The sequence below is a fragment of the Akebia trifoliata genome, chromosome 12 (assembly GCF_017979445.1).
Source record: "Akebia trifoliata isolate Shusen 1 chromosome 12, ASM1797944v1, whole genome shotgun sequence".
Lineage (NCBI taxonomy): Eukaryota > Viridiplantae > Streptophyta > Magnoliopsida > Ranunculales > Lardizabalaceae > Akebia > Akebia trifoliata.
Genome location: NC_141386.1, coordinates 394,349 through 413,121, shown reverse-complemented (window position 1 = coordinate 413,121; position 18,773 = coordinate 394,349). Strand labels below are relative to the sequence as shown.

Sequence of the window (18,773 nt, the reverse complement as noted above, 5' to 3'; positions counted from 1 at the left end):
CTGAGCTGAGCAACGACAACAAGAAAGAGGTAAGGAAGCACTCTCTTGACATGAAAGCACGAAGTACAGTATGAGCCGAGCGCCTTGGGCTTGGTCACTATCTTCTTTGAATGCTATGGGAGAACAATTGACTAGTGCTCTTGTACTGAGGAGAGTTGATAGCGTTACTTGATTGACACAAACTGAGAAGGAGAGGTGGAGGCTAAAAATGTATGATGCAACATCATAGTAAAGGTAGTGCCAACGAGTGGGGTCTGAACCTAACCCCTAAAGCTTGCATGAGTACGGGGAGTAAGCTTTCTTAGTTTAGAGAGTTAACCACGTTGGTAAGACATCAACTCGAACCCAAAGTCCACACTCTAATAAAACAAAGAATTAATGTGATCTAGCCTTTCCTTGCAAAAATCCCTTCATTAAATACAAGATCCCAAAGTATTTATTAAGATACCAAATGGTGAAATCTCACCAACTTAGCATTAATGAAGGCTGAGACACTGTTAATCACACTTGATGGGAACATTAATCACGATGATATGAGCACGACTCCTAAAGAAAGTCAGTTGGACAACCTCCATCTATTTCGTAGGTGACATAAATTGGATTAGTTGTGTAGTGACACTTGTCCTGAAATCTTGGATATAAAATAATAATCAGAAGACTTGGGGGTGGGGGTGGGGGTGGGTAGAAAAAATTGAGAACTAGAGAAAAAGACCTTTTAGCATTACAATTGTTCGTCTCCTTCTCCACTTTTCTACTATATTTTCACTAAGTATTTTCGTTAGTAACAAAATATTCGGAGGATAATTAGCAAGTATCGTATTGGGGCTTCATTCTTTCTTCTTTCAACTCACTGCCATCTAAGAAACTAAAGAAATTCTGAAGTAAAACTTCTTGATTGACATTAGCACCATCAAGGTACATCTTGAGGAGTGAAAAGCCTAAAACACCGTCCACATAAATAACTATTGAAATTGTTTAAACCATTATTATAATGTTTTGTAATGTTGAGATTATAATCTAAATTAAACCTTGACAATGTTAGAAGAGTGTGTTTTAATCTTTAATTGAGGCGTGATAAACAACTTAAGAATTTGGAGGTGTAATAAGTAAAAATTGGAGTGCCAATATCAGCTCTCTTTATTTAGAATCAGAGAGAAACAAGTCTTCCCGGGGGTGTAACAAGTAAACATTGGGGTGCCAATATCAGCTCTCTTTAATTGGACTCAGAGAGAAACTAGTCTTCCCAGTCGGATATAAATTGCCCTCACAATTAACAAATCCCTCTGTAGAAACTATTCTCTCTCTGTATCGGCCATGGCTTCATTGGATACGGACATTAACATGATTCCAGCAGGCGAAGGTTCGAGTGTTGCAGGACCTTCATCGTCTTCGAAGAAACCGAAGAGATTTGAGATCAAGAAGTGGAACGCTGTAGCTCTTTGGGCTTGGGGTATGTTACACAAACCCTAACCCTATTTTTCTGTTTGATTCTTTAGTTTTGAAAAACTCTATATGCTTTCATGAGGTTCTTGCTTCTTACTAGGGTTAGGGTTTCAGATTTTTTAGTGTTCAAAATCTGATGTGTTATGATATTTGATAAAAACAGACATCGTGTGGACAACTGTGCAATTTGCAGGAACCATATCATGGATCTCTGTAAGTGATTTTGTTTTTTTCCTCGTTATTTCTGAATTTTTTTAATGGGATTTTAATAATTTCGTTTTTTATTGGTTTGATTAGGCATCGAGTGCCAAGCTAATCAAGCTAGTGCGACGAGCGAGGAGTGCACAGTCGCTTGGGGTATGTAAACCCTAACTCTGTGCCATGCTTTTAGTGTCATTTTGTGTATTAGGGTTAGGGTTTTTTTTTTGGTCTTAGATGATACTTGGACGAACGTTCATATATATATATATATAGTAGAAGTAAGATCAAATTGCAGTCGGTCCATCTCGGCATCGTCCACCAACGTCTCAAAGACATGGTTTGATCTAATTCTAAGGCATTTTTTAAAATCTCGCCCGAGACGACTTGGTCTTGTGGACGAGACGAGACGAGATGTCAAAACAATTTTTAAAACCATGGCTCGACCTTACACTATTTAGTTGAGCATATCTTTGTCTCAATATATTTTTGTCCATATTATTAGCATATGTTACACAAACCAACCAATACACCAAAAATACGAAGGTGTTAGTGGTGCGGAAAAGTAAGCCCATATTTCTTTGGTATGTATTTGGTCTTATAAACCCTAACTCTGTGCCATGCTTTTGGTGTCATTTTATTTATGAGGGTTAGGGTTTTTGTGTCTTAGATTATACTTGGACGAACGTTCATGTATTTTTAATTGAGCATACCTTTGTCTAAATATAATTTTGTCCATATTGGTAGCATATATGACACAAATACGACCAATACACCAAAAATACCTAGGTTGTAGTGATGTAGAAAATTAAACCCATATTCCTTTAGTTTCATAATATACCACAACTCTCTGCAGCTGATGTCTATGGCGCCCACCTTGTAGTGTCTTTCTATATGGTACCCTTCCTTTTGGGCCCTCAGGTACCCTTTCCCTAGGTTGCCCTTTCCACTAACACCCTTGGTGCCCATTTTGTGGTGGCTTTCACCTTGGTACACTTCTTTTTGGACTCCAGACAACCCTTTGCCAAGTTGCTCCTCCTAAGCTGTGAATCAAAGACATGCTGGCTCTAATACAAAATGAAATGAACCCAATCAATCCACCAAAAATACCTTAGTGTTACTTAGTTGGAACTCAACTGATGATGAGAATTACTACAATTTTATTTCGCTAATAGTGAAATATTCCCAGTTGAGGAGAATTGACGGGGACATCAAATATTGAAGAGTATATTTAAATTTATATTTAATTTTCTATTTTAGGATTTTAATTTTATGTTTTTTGAGCTTTTTTTTAATGTTTTATTAGTATATGATGTTAGCATAGGTGTTAGGGGGCAATTTAGTAACTTCATATTGGTTTTTTTAATGAGTTTTCATAGGTTGAAAATTCAAGGAAAATAAAATTACGGGATTAGGACATAGATGGTATTTCTTTTTTTGTTTTATTTAAGTTGTTTTAAGTATATTTACAATTATTGGATCTTCTTATTTTAGTTGGATCAAGAGAAATAAAGTTACGGGATTGGGACATAGATGGTATTTTTGCTTTTATTTTATTTAAGTTTTAAGTTTATTTACAATCATTGGATCTCCTTATTTTAGTTGGATGATTGACATTAGATTTACGGTTTAGAGAACATTATAAATACTTGCTGTAATTTTCTTCAACGATGAATAAAAATTGAGATTGAAGTTTTGATATTCCCATTAATGGTGTGGTGTGAGGCCATTTTGGAGTGAGTCCAATATAACATAATTTTCTTTTAATCTTTATTTTATTTTTTTATTTTTCTTAATTTTATTTTAGTTCTTTGTTCTTGATTTTCTTGATTCTTAAAATCCCTTTCTTCATTCTTGAATCCTTTATCTTTTCTATTAACCTTTGATCATTCCTTAACCCTTTTCTCTATTTTACCATAATTGAAATAAAATTTTCATCTTACCTTTTGGGTTTACCTTATCTTGACCAAATCTTTAACCTAATCCCCAATCAGATTTCCCTAAATCCCCTATTTTGCCTAAATCAAATTTCATTTTCTTATCTCCTATCGCCGTCTCGCATCAATTAGTGGCAAAAAAATTTATTTTTTCTTTATATCACATGGTATCCTTACCACCCTTCAGGATGAGACTAGTTCCTATGGTCGCATGTCCTGACCCCACAAAAGTTCCCCAACGTGCAACAGAGTAAGTATAATACAAAATTCTTGTATCTCTATGGTTTGAAAGAAACATGCTTTAACAAAGGATATGGACTTAGTGAAGTCGCATTCATGGAGTGAACCCATGTAGATGAGACTTGTTGATGCAGGATAGCGATGAGAGATAAGAAAATGGAATTTAATTTAGGCAAAATAGTTGATTTAGGCAAATCTGGTTAGGGATTGGGTTAAGGATCTGGGTTAGGATAGGGTAAACTTTAAAGGCATGATGAAAATTTTATTACAATTATTGTAGGATAGAGAAAAGGGTTAAAAGTTAATGGAAAAAATAAATGATTCAAGAATCAAAAAAGAGGTTTCAAGAATACAAAAAATCAAGAACAAGGAACTAAAAGAAAATCAGGAAAAATACAAGAATAAAAAAATAAAGATTAAAAGAAAATAATGTTATATTGGACTCAATCCAAAATGGCCTCACATTACATCATTAATGGGAGTATCAAAACTTCAATCTCAATTTTTATTCATTATTGAAGAAAATTACCGTAAATATTTATAATGTTCTCTAAACCTTAAATCTAATCTCAATCATCCAACTAAAATAAGGAGATTCAATGGTTGTAAATAAACGTAAAACAACTTAAATAAAATAAAAGTAGAAATATCATCTATGTCCCAATCTTGTAATTTTATTTCCCTTGAATTTTCAGTTTATGAAAATTTATTAAAAAATCAATATAAAATAAGGAGATCCAATGGTTGTAAATGAACTTAAAAACAACTTAAATAAACATAATTTTCAATCTATGAAAATTCATTAAAAAATCAGTATAAAGTTACAAAATTGCCTCCTAACATCTATACGAACATCATAGGCTAATAAAACATCAAAATAAGCTCAAAAAACATAAAATTAAAATCCTAAAATAGAAAATTCAATAAAAATTAAAATTAAAATCTACTCTTCAATATTTGATGCCCCCATCAATTCTCATTGACTGGGAATATTTTGCCATTGGCGAAATAAAATTGTAGTAATTCTCATCATCAATAGAAAAAATAATTTGCGTTTTGTTTAGTTTCTAAATTTGAGTTTTAGTTGTGTGTAACATGATCATATAATGCTTGTATAGTGGTTCTAGGAAAATTATGTTTAAGATTCAAGGTTCTAAACTCTCTGTAGATTTTTATTTCTGTTTTAGGAGATTGAGTGCATTTAAGAGTTTCTAACGCTCTCTTTTTTTCTTCCGTAACTCTATAATTCTTTGGGAAGCTTCCACAACTTTCTCTTGCATCACTAGAGGATTTGAGGAATCTGGAAGGAAGGAAACAGTAGAATCTTTGAGAGGAAGGGGATTTATCTCCAAGACATCACTATTAGTCTTTTAGAATTTTTGTTTTTCTGGTTCAAGCTATTTTATAAATTTAAGGGAGTTTTTTTTTTTTTTTCCATTTTTTTTTCACTCGAGGACTTCTTGTTTAGGTGGGACCTTGTGTGGAAGGTTTTATGCGTAACTTGTGTTTTAGGTAGCCTTCTCTACACGGGCGGAGCCAGGATTGTGCCCATGTGGGGGCAACCAAGCGTAGAAATTTTTTTTATGAGAACAACTAATAATGAAAAAAAATAGTTGTGGGGGCAATAGTGGCAGATTTTTTTATCCGCTGCTAAAATCTGTCGCAATAGCTCACTAATCCATGGATTTTGAAAATTCTTGTGGGGGCAAGTGCCCCCACTGTAAATCCGCCCCTCCTGTCTCTACATACTTCTCTTTCATTAATAACTGCATTACATCTATTAAAAAAAAATTAGGTTTGTGAGAGGCATTATTTTCCGTGAGGTGTGTAATTCCTTCATTCTCTGATCAATTTCCAGATGAAATTATTTGCAGATGTGTTCATAATGTAGTTAAACTTTCATCTTCGTTTTACTTGGATTGGGTTTGGGATTATTTGGTTTGACGTAATGTAAAAGCAAACTGAAGTAGAGTCGTTCTTGGCACAGTGGTGCATGTCTTGTGTGGTTCTTGAGTTTTGGTCTCTAACGTTTACATTTGGGTTTGAAATTTTTGTAGGTGTATGCAATCATGCTTTCCACTTCCACTGCATCAGCCGTTGGCTCAAGACCCGTCAAGTGTGTCCGCTGGGTATGTTCTCTTTCTTCACTCTCTTATCTCATATTTCTATCTCCATTCCGACAAAAGCTTATGAAATCCCAACTTTTTGTGTGATTTTGTGTCGTGCAGATAACAGCGAGTGGGAATTTCAGAAGTATGGGCACTAAAATTGGCACCGGGGAGTCAAGTCCTTTGTTCCTTCATGATTACTCAATTAAATACCCAAACCTGAATGCGTCTTGTTTTTCTCTTTTTTTATATATATGTATAACAACTATAACTATTGGTTTTTAATTCTTGAGGTGTGTGCAATATACATGCAACGTGGCCTTGGCTCTTGTTTAGCATATGATGAAGACGAAGATTTGCTTTATGTTTACAAGACATTTCTGTTAAATGAAATCTGCCTTACAAGAGAGCTGTTTTTGTGATCAACTTATATGACCATGGAAATTGGAAGGAAAGGACATGCTTCCAATGATCTTATCCATTCTTTATTTTGCCACCCCAATTTGCATTATCATCCTCCAACATGCTTCCATTGATTATTATTAATAGAGAGCAGATAGCGACACGGGACTCCCAACCCATCAAAGACGCCTAATTCAGTCTCTCATTCATTTTTATTTTTTTGTGTGCCTTTGTTTTGTTACTCTTGGAGTTCTTTGCCAACAAAAAATTGATTGGTAATTTAGACCCATCTCTTTGGGTTTTAGTGAAAATTTGAGATGCCTTTTAAGAATGATCTTCATCATGGTCTTTCAGGAGAGACTATGAGGAAATGACAGAAATACCCTTATCTTCCACCTCTCAGCGCTCCTTTGATTCCGCCACACACAAAAAAGGAACAAAAAATCTGTTACCTTCGGCACATAAAAGTGATTCTTATTTTTTGCATTCCAACTAATTCCCCAAAAATATGAATTTGTATCAAATTAGAAGTAATAACTAATCTCAACGTGGAAAAATTCATAAGTAAAAAATCTCAAATATCCTTGATCATCAGTCATATAGTTATCACTATAAATAAAAATCATTATTCTCACAATAGTGATTAATATTGACATAATAGAAGTAAGTGGTTCGATCAAATGGTTGAACTTCAAAGAAAAAGAAAAATTGTTACTGATGGTCCAAGACAATAGACCAAGTGGAAATTTTCGAGTAAAAAAATCATTAGTGTTAATATATATATATATATATATATATATATATATTGGCAAGGCAATAAGACAAGTGCTTTAATTTTTCAAATATAGCTTAATATTAGTTTTGTTCCCGCAATGAGGAGGTTAATGAGTTAATGACAACGGCTTTGGATTAGAGGATTCAGAAAATATCAATAAATAATTAAAAAATAAAATAAAATAAAAAGGAATAAAAACATAATCGTCGCCTGAGAGATTCGAACTCTCGCGGGGAAACCCCATGTACTTAGCAGGCACACGCCTTAACCACTCGGCCAAAGCGACGAGATTGGTGGATGGCGTGCTTTTAATTTATTTATTCTTTCTTTCCTAGCTTTTCCTTCTAATTTATTCGTCTCTCCCATGGTCTGATAGTCCCACGCCACGCGGCCACGCTTCGCTAAAATAAAAACTGTGTTCTGACTCGGCGATGTCGACCGTAAAGATGATCAGAAATCTAACAGTAGATGATCGCCAGATTCTGACAGCAGTGAACGCCGGAGCGTCAACTCTGTCTTTCGTTGGTTCTACTTTCATCGTGCTTTGTTACGTTCTCTTCAAGGAGCTTCGCAAGTTCTCTTTCAAGCTGGTTTTCTTTCTCGCTCTTTCTGTAAGCTTTTTTTCTCTCCTCATCTCAAATTCTCTCGAAACCAAACAATTTCTCTAGATTTCTCCTAAGATCCAACCTATTTTTGCTTAAATTTGAAGATAATTGTTCAGTTTTTCCCTTTAGGAATGAAGATTTAGTTAATTAGTTATGTTCTACTAATGTAATGTTAGGTTAATGGATTCGACTTTAACTGAAGAAAATTTCTTATTTGATTCTGCTAGAGTTAGATCTATGTTTTCGTTGTAGTCTTCAATTTTTTGTTGTTTGAGAGCTTTAATGATCTTTAATGTGCTTGTGCTTTTGTTGTATAGTGTGCTAAATAACTCGACTGATGAAGATATAGACTAATGAAAATTAATGGAAATATTGAGATAGAAAGAGAAGAAGAAGTTTTACGAGTTCATCCCGAAATCATAGGCTAGGTCCTCGAGCTTGTTAAGGCATTTTACTATATCTCTTTCCATTACATCCAAAGCGTCCGTTATAAATGTGAGACGCAGTCTCCTTTTATAACACAAGAGGAAGGTAGGGTAAGTCAAATTAGACGTATCTTTACATCATCTTTCACAAGTAAACGGTCAAATCGAGGAGTTGGTGGATTGCTTTAATTGGTGAGCTGCCACTTTGCCTAATCATGCCGTTGGTTATATTAATTGCTTGGTTAGTATAAGAATATTGTTAATTGTTAATAGTTAACATAAGAAGTATGGGTTCAAGGGGTTTGAATCTATGATCTAGGAACAACCTCCACAAGTCTTATCACTTAGCTAAGTGGCACTTCTTAGGGGTGATGTGGCCTACGAGGTACTCTTGGATCAGGAGCACTTCCGTCTTTGACTAAGCAATCTTCAAACTCTGAGGGGGAGGGATGGTTTTTTTAGCTTGGAGGTTGAGCATCTATGGACTTGGAACCAAGGTAGTCTTTGGATTCGGGACTAGGAACTTGGCAGGGGGGTCTTGGCATCAAATATTTTCTTCTCGGGATTGGGTAACTATTACGTTTAGATTTGTCACCACATCCGAAAAAAATTAGGGAAGGATTAATGATCTTGGTTTCTTGTTCGTTGATGTATGGTGATAAATTGTTCAGATTTTACATATGGAACTAGGGTCCTTGAGTGTATTCGAATAGGAATCAAGAGTGAGTAGAAAAGAATGATGAGTTGGTTTTAAAGAGCTAGGGTTTCTTAATTTGGAAATTTGAATCGTTGCTAAATATTTTTATGGTGGGAATGGATAAGTAAATACTCAGTTGCAAACTTATTTTTATATAGATAACAAATATTTTTTCATTAAAATTAATTATTTTATATCCAAAGAAACAATACCCAGTTTACTCGATAATTGATCCTTTCAAAATATTGAATTAGTCAGTATGATGGACGCATTGAATATCTTGCCCGGTTGCTGAGACTCGGGTAATTCGCTCAAATTATGTCACGCCCTAGTTCCTTGAAATCTGTAACTCGATCCACGATCTATGAGTCGAGTCCAAATCCTGGATCCAAAGGTGTGAAAATAAAATTAAAAAAAATATATGCTCACATTGTCGGCAAGAAAAATATATCTCAAGTTTCCATTTATTAAACATGCTTCATGTCAAGAAGACCTCATGTATATATATATATATATATACACATGAGAGATATTCAACATATAACTAGTAAATTAAATCTCAACTTTTAAGGTACATACAATAACTCATATCTTTCACCAATCCCATTCTAGGATTCTTCTTCAAGGGTTTTCGAGTCTTTCACCTAAGGGCCTACGCCCTACTTGCTAATTTAGGGATTTGTTCAAGGGAAACTTGACCCTTACATTTTTTCCATATATAAACAAATTATAATTACTCACTCATCACACAAATATCACAAGAAAACATTCCTTTCCCCAAACAATTCCAGTTAAATCGACTTACCTAAAGTTGAATTGCTAAACTTTAGCTCTTTTCTGGATTGATAATTCTGGATTCTCCTAACTCCTCAATTTTCCAATTAGGTTGCCTTTTCTTTACGAATTGGCCTAAATCATCAAAGGTTTGATAAAGATCGTTTATTGGAGTTTTGCAGGAGGTATAACGAATAAAGGAAGAAGAAGAATATGTGATTTTAGTAAATAAAATAAGTTTATTTTATTTCAATGCCCTCGTAAAACCTCCAACGACCCCAATTTTCTGAGGCTCCGTCCCATGATCTTAGATTATGGAATGACACATGACACAAAACGATTAAATTTGTTTTCTTCTCTTATTTGATCTTGATTGTCGATTATTTCTTTTAATCATAACCATTAGATTTTTGAACAACCATCCGATTTTTTAATTTTTGTTTTAAAAAAATAATAAATAAAAGAAAGACATGTGTAAGATAGAAAATAAATATAATTGATAAGGGACCAATAATATAAATACATGTGACAACATGAATTATTATCAATTTTTAAAATTTAAAATTCGTTAGATAGTGGGTGAGGTGTCAAAATTACCTCACCAAGGAAATTAGTACGTAGCCCCTTTTTCTTTCTACTCTTAGTTGTAATTTTAAGTTGATAAAACTAACCCCAATCACTGTTATGTTTATTTACAATCCATGCCCTACTCAAATTAAATATCTATTTTTTGGCATGATTACTCGAGCTTACTAGCTCATGTAACTGGGGAGGATAGTTTAGTATCACCGGCAAAAGAAGTTTGAGTAGTCCAAGATTTTCCTGATGTATTCCCAAAGGAGTTAGAGTTTGTGAGCAAGGTATCGCCTTGCGTTGTATCACATGGCAGCAACTAAATTCCATGAGTTAAAATATCAACTTCAAGAACTCCAAAATTTGGGGTTCTTTTGGCTAAGTACCTCGCCATGGCGAGCACCGTGTTATTTGTGAAGAAGAAAGATGGGTATTGCATCTATGTATCAATTATTGACAATTGAATAAGGTGACAGTGAAGAACCAATATCCTCTACTGTTGATTGATGATCTTTTTGATCAATTGAGGTGATCTTAATTTTTCTTGAAGATGACCTTGGATCGGAGAACCATCAATTGAGAGTAAGGGAGGAGGATACTCATAAGACGGGTTTTCACACCAGGTATTGGTATTATGAGTTTTTAGTCATACTTATTGGGTTCATCTTTTATGGATTTAAAAAACTGAGTTTTTCGACAATATTTAGACCAGTTCATTGTCGTGTTTGTGGATGATATTTTAATTTATTTAGAGAGCGAAGAGGAACATGCAGATCATTTGCAAATTACACTCCAAACCTTGAGTGAGCATAAATTGTATGCCAAGATAAGTGTGAGTTTTGGATGTCTAAACTTCAGTTCTTTGGTTACGTCTTTTTAGAAGAGGTTATCTCGGTATATCCAACATAGATGGAACCAATGACGAACTGGGAGAGATCAAAGAATGTGTTTGAGATTCGTAGCTTTCTTGGACTGGTTGGCCATTATCGAAGGTTTGTAGAAACCTTTTCTAAGTTGGCTACACTAATGACTCACCTGATAGAAAAGGGGTATAGTTTGTTTGGTCAAAGGAGTGTGTGTAGTACCCTGAAAAAAATATTATTAAAAAAAATAAAAAATTAAAGTATGTTAATTTTATTTATTTATTTATTATATGTTGAATGATAGATCATGCATATAGGATCTCTTGGTCCAATTGGTAATAAGTTGATTAGGTAAGGGTAATCATGCCAAAAGATAGACCATTAATTTGAGTAGGCATGTATTGTAAATAAGTACAAAAGTAAGGTTAAATGATTTAGTTTAGCTTTATTTATTTAAAATTACAACTAAGGGTGGAGAAAAAATGGGTACGTACCTACTTATTTGGTGAGAAAAATCTTGCCACCTCACCTACTATCTAAAGAGGTTTAAAATTTAAAAATGGTTAACACTTTATATTTCCACATGTACTGTTACTATTGGTTCTTTATTAATTATATTTCTTTTCTATATTGGTGTCTCTTTTCTATTTATCAATTTTTAAAGGTATGAGTAAAAAATCCGGATGATTATTAAAAAATCTAATGGTTGTCCTTAAAATAAATAATCAACGGTCAATATTAAATAAGAGAGAAAATCAAGTTAATTGTTTTGTGCCATATGTCATTCTGTGATCTAAAATCATGGGATAAAAGCCCAAAATTTTTTGGGGTCGTTAGAAGTCTTGTGGGAGCATAAAAAAATAATAAATTGATTAATTAAAATAAAACAACATAAACTAGTTTTATTTACAAAAAAACAATATTTTCTTCCTTTCTTGGAGATACCTACTGTAAAATCCCATTGGATGAGATTTATCACACTTTTGATTAATTTAGTCGATTCTTGAAGGATATGTGATCTAGTTGGAGAATTGAAGTGTTAGAAAATCCGGAATTACCAATCAACAAAAAAAAAGTCTAAAGTTGAACGGTTCAACTTTAGGTAAGTCAATTTTACTAGAAATGTTTGGGGAATAGAATGTTTCCTGTGATATTTGTATGATGAGTACTTTCTTGTGATATTGTATGATGAGTGCTTTCTTGTGATATTGTATAATGATCAATTAATTATAATTTGTTTGTATGTGAAAACGAAATTTAAAGGGTCGCATTTCCCTTGAGAAAATCCCTAAACTAGCAAGTAGGGCGTGGGACTTTGGGTGAAAGACCCGAAAGCCCTGGAGGAAGAATTCTGCAATAAGATTGGTGAAAAAAAAAAAAAAGAATTATTGTATACCTAAAATTTGATATTTATTGTACTTGCAAAGGCCATCATTGCTAGCTCTATATTATGTGTTGGGAGTTATACTATGAGTTAAGGTCTCCACAAAATTTCGTGAATTATTGACGTCTATAGAATTAACTATCCAACACATGATATATAGAGCTAGCAGTGATGGCCTTTGCATTGAAATTATGACGACACTATTTATATGATGAACAGTTCAAGGTATACCTAAACCATAAGAGTTTAAAGTATATTTTCACCCAGTAGGAGTTGAATTTAAGGTAGAGACGATGGATGGAGTTCTTGAAAGACAATTATTTTTCATTACATTATCATCAAGAAAAAGCTAACGTGGTAGCAAATGTGTTGAGTAGGTGTCTTATGGTCAATCTAACTCTGAGACGTTGACAAATGCATGGAACAATGGAAGAATTTGACTTTTAGACTGGAAGACAGGACACCAGGCCCTTATATACCATATTACAGTACAACCAACTATTTTTCAATGAGTGATTGATGCGCAATAGGGAGACCAGGAGCTAGTAGAGATTCGAACAAGGATATCAACTAGAGATGGATCTGTTATTTTTTCACGTATTTATGCTTCAAAAGTATATACCATACCTATCGCACATTATTTAGTGGGAGGATATACAAATTTGGGAGGATGCAACAATCGAGATGAGGCCGACACACATTATGGACACCAAGGAGCTATACTATGTACCAAGACCATACTTTTGGTTAAAGTGTTGTGGCAAGATCATAGTATAGAGGAGGTGACTTGGGACTTCGAGTAGGAGATTCGTCGAAAATATCCTGAATTGTTTAATTATGGTTCGTCCTAAATTTCGAGGTCAAAATTTTTTCTAAGGGCCGGGTTGTAATACCCTAAAAGAATATTATAAAAAATAAACAAATAAAAATTAAACTATGTTTAAAATTTTATTATATGTTTGAATGTGATAAATCATGCATATAGGATCCCTAGGTCCAATTTGTAATAAAACGACTAGGTAATGGTAATTATGCTAAAAGATAAATATTTAATTTGAGTAGGGCATGGATTGTAAATAAGTATAAAAGTACGGTTAAGTGATTAGGGTTAGTATTATCAACTTAAAATTACAACTAAGAGTAGAGAGAAAAAATGGTACGTATCATTTTCTTTGGTGAGGTAATTTTGTCATCTCACCTACTATCTAAAGAATTTTAAAATTTAAAAAGATTGCCTATTAAATTTTTTTTTTTTAAATTGTTTACATGTCATGTTGCCACATTGTATGTTTATTATTGGTTCCTTATCAATTGCATTTCTTTTCTATCTCAGTGTTGACACGTCTTTGTTTTATTTGTTATTTTTTGAAGACATGGCTAAAAGAACCGGAAGATTGTTCTAAAATCTAATGGTTGTGATTAAAAGAAATAATCAACGGTCAAGATTAAATAAAAGAATAAAACTATTTAATTGTTTTGTGTCGTATGTCATTCCATGATCTAAGATCATGGTATATAGCCCAAGAAAATTGGAGTCATTAGAGATCTCACAAGAGCATTAAAAAAAACTTGTTTTATTTACTAAAATCATCTATTCTTCTTTTCTTTGTTAGACCTCCTGCAAAACTCCATTAAATGATCTTTATCAAACTTTCAATTATTTTGGCCGATTCTTAAAGAAAGGGCAACCTAATAAGATAATTGAGAAGTTAGGAAAATCCAGAGTTATCAATCCAAAAAAGAGCTAAAGTTTAGCGGTTCAAACCTACGAGATATTTTTCTCACCGACAATGTCAGATTTTTAAAATTTTTTCTTTTATTTTCACACCTTTGGATTTGGGAGTTGGACTCTAGTCATAGATCTTGGATCGAGTTACAGATCTCAAGGAACTAGGGCGTGATATATTTTGATTGCCATTTTTATAAATGCTAATTGTGAATTGTGATAACCATTTCAATCATTATTAGAGTTATTTCCAGTTTGTGTCTCAGATATCGTGCCCATGTATGCTAGATGGGCTGAACCTTATGACTGTGACATCCACCATAGATATTATATATACATCTGTATCTTCATCACTTGAGACCTTTTACTTGGTTGGCTACTCATAGATGAATGACATCCAAAAAATAAACCAACTGGTTATCCTAGTACGGGCAACTTATATGTTGGTTGGACTCTGAAAATGTTCCCTTACAATGTATGGTTAAGTATCATAGAGTTCTCTTTTCCTTTTTCTTGTTTTTTGTCTTTTAAATAAGCTTGTAGAAACATCCTCTAAGTTATTGAAAGAAACAAGATGTCTTAGTGGGGGATGCTACTGTTTGCCACTTAAAGTGTGCAAGCTTCCAAGCCCTTTACAAGAGCTCTCATGAATGGGGGAGGATTTATAGTGGGGGCACTTGCCCCCACAAGATTTTTAAAACTTGCATAGCCCTATTGAAAAGTTTGATATATGTGGGTTTGCCCCACCCCCACGGTTTTATTTTTTGGTTGCCACCCTCATCCCCCACCCAAATTTTCAGATTTATTAGAACCCCTTCTATTTGTTACTTTTTCAGTATGTTTCAAACTAGCTTATATGATCTAACTATCTGAGATGGAACAGGACAAATGCTGCCTTACATTGTAGATCTGCTTCATTACCATTGCTAGAATTTTCCTCTCCTCTCATTTCTTTTTCTGTCGTTTCTCATTAAATGTTTTTAGTATTTACGATCTCATGTATGCTAACATCTTTTTCTGATAATTTTTTCTTTTTCTGGTGCAGGACATGCTTTGTAGCTTCTTCAACATAGTTGGGTATGCTTCTTGAAGCTGGGTCGCGTTTTTGTGTGTTGAGCACTCTAAAACTATTTCTATAAACACACTCTCTTTGTCAAAGATTACAACTTTTGATAAAGTTATTTACAGTAACTAAGTGAAATCTATCTTTTTAAAGTCCTATTTATTACTGACACCTGTAACTGGCATTATTTCCCTGTTGTTGATTCAGGGATCCATCGCAAGGATTCTTTTGTTTTGCCCAGGGCTACAGCACACATTTCTTCTGCGTGGCTTCTTTCCTCTGGACTACAACAATTGCATTCACTCTCCATCGCACTGTTGTTAGACACAAAACAGATGTTGAAGATTTGGAGCCCATTTTTCACTTGTATGTTTGGGGTATGCTTATGTTCACTTGTTAATTGATCAATTTCACCAATAAGCTTATTTCGTTTATGAATATCAGGTTCTTTATACATTTACTAATCAGAGATGTTAATTGTTGACAAAGAAGCTACTTCACGGTTGCTTATTTGAAATGGATCCTCTTGTCAACCCTTGCTTTGAACTAGTTTTCCTGTTATTACCTTACTTTCGAAAGCTAGTACTATGGCTGGGCTATCGTCTTATGAATTTTTCTTTCAACGTGTCCTCGTTTTCTAGATTTGTGCAATTATATGTGGTTCTGTTATAAAGATAATTATATCAATATTCCTTTTTGCAGGAACTTCACTTGTTATGACTGTCATCCGTTCAATAGGTAACGAGCCTGGACGCTCAGGTGTCTGGTGTTGGACACAAACGGGACGCACAGGAAAGGCACGTGTAGAGTAGTTGTAGCAGCTGACATGCTTGCTTTATGACTAGTTAGTTTTTTTCTTCTGAAACTTCCAAAAAAAAGTATTTCTTTGAAGAATTTTCAATTCCTCTGATCGTGATGAATTAGACAGTTCATCTTAATACCTTAACCCTGCTATTTTTGTTAGCTATAATATCACACTATTTTTTTTTTCTTTTTAGTCTTCTTGATGATCATCCTTCAAAATTTATTTCAATAAGAGCATAATTTTATTAGGAAGCGCATGATTTTGTGAAGATATGCTTCGTAGATTCATGATTCTCTAGTCATTATGTGAGGTTCTGTGGTTCTACATGTCATAGCTGCAAAATAGAATTTTAAAGAACTTGAAATGTGCAAGGGATTGTTTGTAGCCTTGTAAGCAATAAACTTTAATTTAAAATCCTGAACTATGGTGCCACAACAACCATTTTTTTTTTAAATTTTTTACAATTTTCTTTGATGGTAATTTCAATGATCATAGAATTCATGGATGTCAGAACCGTTTTGTATCTTAGCGCAGATAGAGAAATGATAATGAATGAATTGGAAAGACAGATTTTATAATCTATTTAATCTCTTTTTTGGGTTAACACCTTTGTGTTCACTTCAGACTGAAACTTAGAAGCATTTTTGTTTATTTTTTTGAATCAAATTTCATTGGCTTACTTTTTGTTCACATGAGTGTGTTTATTGCTACAGGTGGTTCATTTCATAACATTTTATGCTCCGCTCTGGGGTGCAATTCTTTTCAATGGATTTACATACTTCCAAGTTATACGAATGCTAAACAACGCAACACGTGTTAGTAATTTTTATTTTATTTTATGGGTAACATGTGTATGTAGTTGTTCAGCATAAATATTTACTGAAATAGTTAATATTTAATCGGATGGGACGCCCTTATGCATTTTCATACCCATTTAAGATATGCTCACACAATGCTTGAATACTTTCAGATGGCAGTGGGCATGTCAGACCGGTCACACCAAACTAATACAAGGGCAGACATGAAGGTACATTGTGTTGGCAATTTTTGGGAACCTTCTTAAGTTTTTAAAATATTTCTATTATTTTATAGTTTCATCTTATCATCTTTCTCTCTCTCTCTCTAGGCTTTAAACCGGTGGGGGTACTATCCATTGATCCTAATAGGATCGTGGGCATTTGGCACGATCAACCGTATACATGATTTCATCGAACCAGGCCATAAAATCTTTTGGCTCTCATTTCTTGATGTTGGGATGGCTGCACTTATGGTATATTCCTCTACTACCTTTCTCTTAATCGAACCAAGTTTTAGGTGTCTAGAACACGTACCAGTTTTATGAGCTATTATATCTGTAATTTTGTCAAAGTAACTAACTTGATTCCTGTTGATTAGGGCCTCTTCAACTCAATTGCTTATGGCCTCAACTCTTCGGTGCGACGAGCAATTTATGAAAGACTGGATCTGTAAGTTCGGAACTTGGAAATCCCGATTATATTATCTTTTGAGAATATCTAACGTGACCTCCTCAGACCCACCGCTAGTCCCACCTTGGGGTCCTCCTGTGCCAATAATCAACCAAATCGAATAATTCTAACCATCCAATGAATTGAGTTCATTTTTCTGCATTGGGTCTTTGTTCGGAATTAAAGTTCCTAAAATTGCTTCCTTTGATAGATTTTATGTTTTTTACTCAGGTGGTGCCCAGAGAGACTACGAAAATGGTTACCAAGTAGTTTAAAGCTCAGAGGACAACCACAAGAAAGTGAACTAATCTTATTGGAAGTTCTAGACCAACAATAACAACTTTCTCTACGGCTTATTAGCTTTTGTTTTCTAACTAAACATCCTCTTCACCATTCCATCCAATTCGAGAGAGCTGAGATGAAGCATCAATACAAAGAGGAACATTGCCCCTGATTTTCATGCCAAGTTGCTTCAAATTTTTCTAATGTGTGTTGTACATCTCTCGGTGAACACTTTTCTTGGGTTTTGATTTCTTTTTATAATTATTGCCGCTCTCATCGTTCACAATCAAAAAAAAAAAGAAAAGCACAATTGATTAAGATTTTTAAAGTGTAGTCTTTTAACTCTAGATGATGAGTCATTGGTTACTTGTGAAGTATGAGAGTGAAGGTTTGTGTAGTGAACTGTGGTTCTCTGTTATCCTAACTAATGATGTAATGCAATTCTTTGTTGAAGTGGTTCTTTTATTCATTTATTTATTTTTTCCCCTTTTATTTATGATTTTTTTTTTCTTGTTTGAGTAGTTTTGAAATGAGATCCATGTTGCTGATCCAAAATGACTTAGAGTTCCATAGATGCAATGCTGTTAGATTATATATTTTTTTATATAAAATTAATTAGTTTTTTTTCAATAATTCAAATATTTATCTATTATCTAAATAAAAATATAAATTTCGGACTCATCATATTCTAATCGACCTTATTTGTTAAAAAGTTTTATAATCTACCTTATTACACTCTAATTTCTTATTTTATTTTATTATCCTAATTCAATCAAAAGCTTAAAACACTCTTCAAACATTATAATGGTTTGGTTCAAATTATAATCTCAACATTATAAAATTCATTCAGATAATTTTAATTGTTGTTTACAATTATGATTAGGCTCATATAAAATCTTAAATCTAACAAATATAATTCTAAAAAACAAAGAGAAAACTTCTATTGTCACTCCAATTTTTACTAATTCTTCACCATTAACTAATGAGACTTTTCCTAAAATGTGTAT

At 33.7% G+C, this 18,773-nt stretch overlaps 1 protein-coding gene, 1 non-coding gene and 1 pseudogene across 5 annotated transcripts; 2 read left to right on the top strand and 1 right to left on the bottom strand.

Annotated features, from left to right (window-relative positions):
* The first annotated feature begins 1,242 nt into the window (after window positions 1-1,242).
* LOC147388425 (RING-box protein 1a-like) lies at window positions 1,243-6,352 on the top strand (annotated as a pseudogene). Its single transcript, XR_015170811.1, has 5 exons — window positions 1,243-1,495; window positions 1,567-1,656; window positions 1,741-1,800; window positions 5,876-5,947; window positions 6,047-6,352. The product of XR_015170811.1 is annotated as an RING-box protein 1a-like (transcript).
* Window positions 6,353-7,307: 955 nt separating this feature from the next.
* TRNAS-GCU (transfer RNA serine (anticodon GCU)) lies at window positions 7,308-7,389 on the bottom strand. Its single transcript has one exon. It is a non-coding gene; the product is annotated as a tRNA-Ser (tRNA).
* Window positions 7,390-7,474: 85 nt separating this feature from the next.
* GCR1 (G-protein-coupled receptor 1) lies at window positions 7,475-18,235 on the top strand. Of its 3 annotated transcripts, XM_086418498.1 has the most exons (10): window positions 7,590-7,714; window positions 12,050-12,142; window positions 15,196-15,227; window positions 15,421-15,590; window positions 15,916-16,010; window positions 16,732-16,833; window positions 16,989-17,045; window positions 17,145-17,288; window positions 17,414-17,484; window positions 17,716-18,235. In XM_086418498.1, exons 3-10 carry the CDS (start codon window positions 15,199-15,201, stop codon window positions 17,819-17,821), a joined length of 774 nt encoding a protein of 257 aa, XP_086274624.1. In that variant the 5' UTR covers window positions 7,590-7,714; window positions 12,050-12,142; window positions 15,196-15,198; the 3' UTR covers window positions 17,822-18,235. The 3 variants fall into 3 exon arrangements, with proteins under 3 accessions (XP_086274622.1, XP_086274624.1, XP_086274623.1); XM_086418496.1 differs by lacking the exon at window positions 12,050-12,142 and having other exon boundaries at window positions 7,475-7,714; XM_086418497.1 differs by lacking the exons at window positions 7,590-7,714; window positions 12,050-12,142 and having other exon boundaries at window positions 15,215-15,261.
* Window positions 18,236-18,773: the final 538 nt, after the last annotated feature.

Bases quoted from the DNA above. Each gene is read 5' to 3' on its own strand.
- GCR1 (XM_086418496.1), top strand. From the start codon at position 7,535: ATGTCGACCGTAAAGATGATCAGAAATCTAACAGTAGATGATCGCCAG. The intron at 15,591-15,915 runs GTATGCTTATGT...TCCTTTTTGCAG, and splicing joins TTTTCACTTGTATGTTTGGG to GAACTTCACTTGTTATGACT. The intron at 16,011-16,731 runs GCACGTGTAGAG...TTATTGCTACAG, and splicing joins AAACGGGACGCACAGGAAAG to GTGGTTCATTTCATAACATT.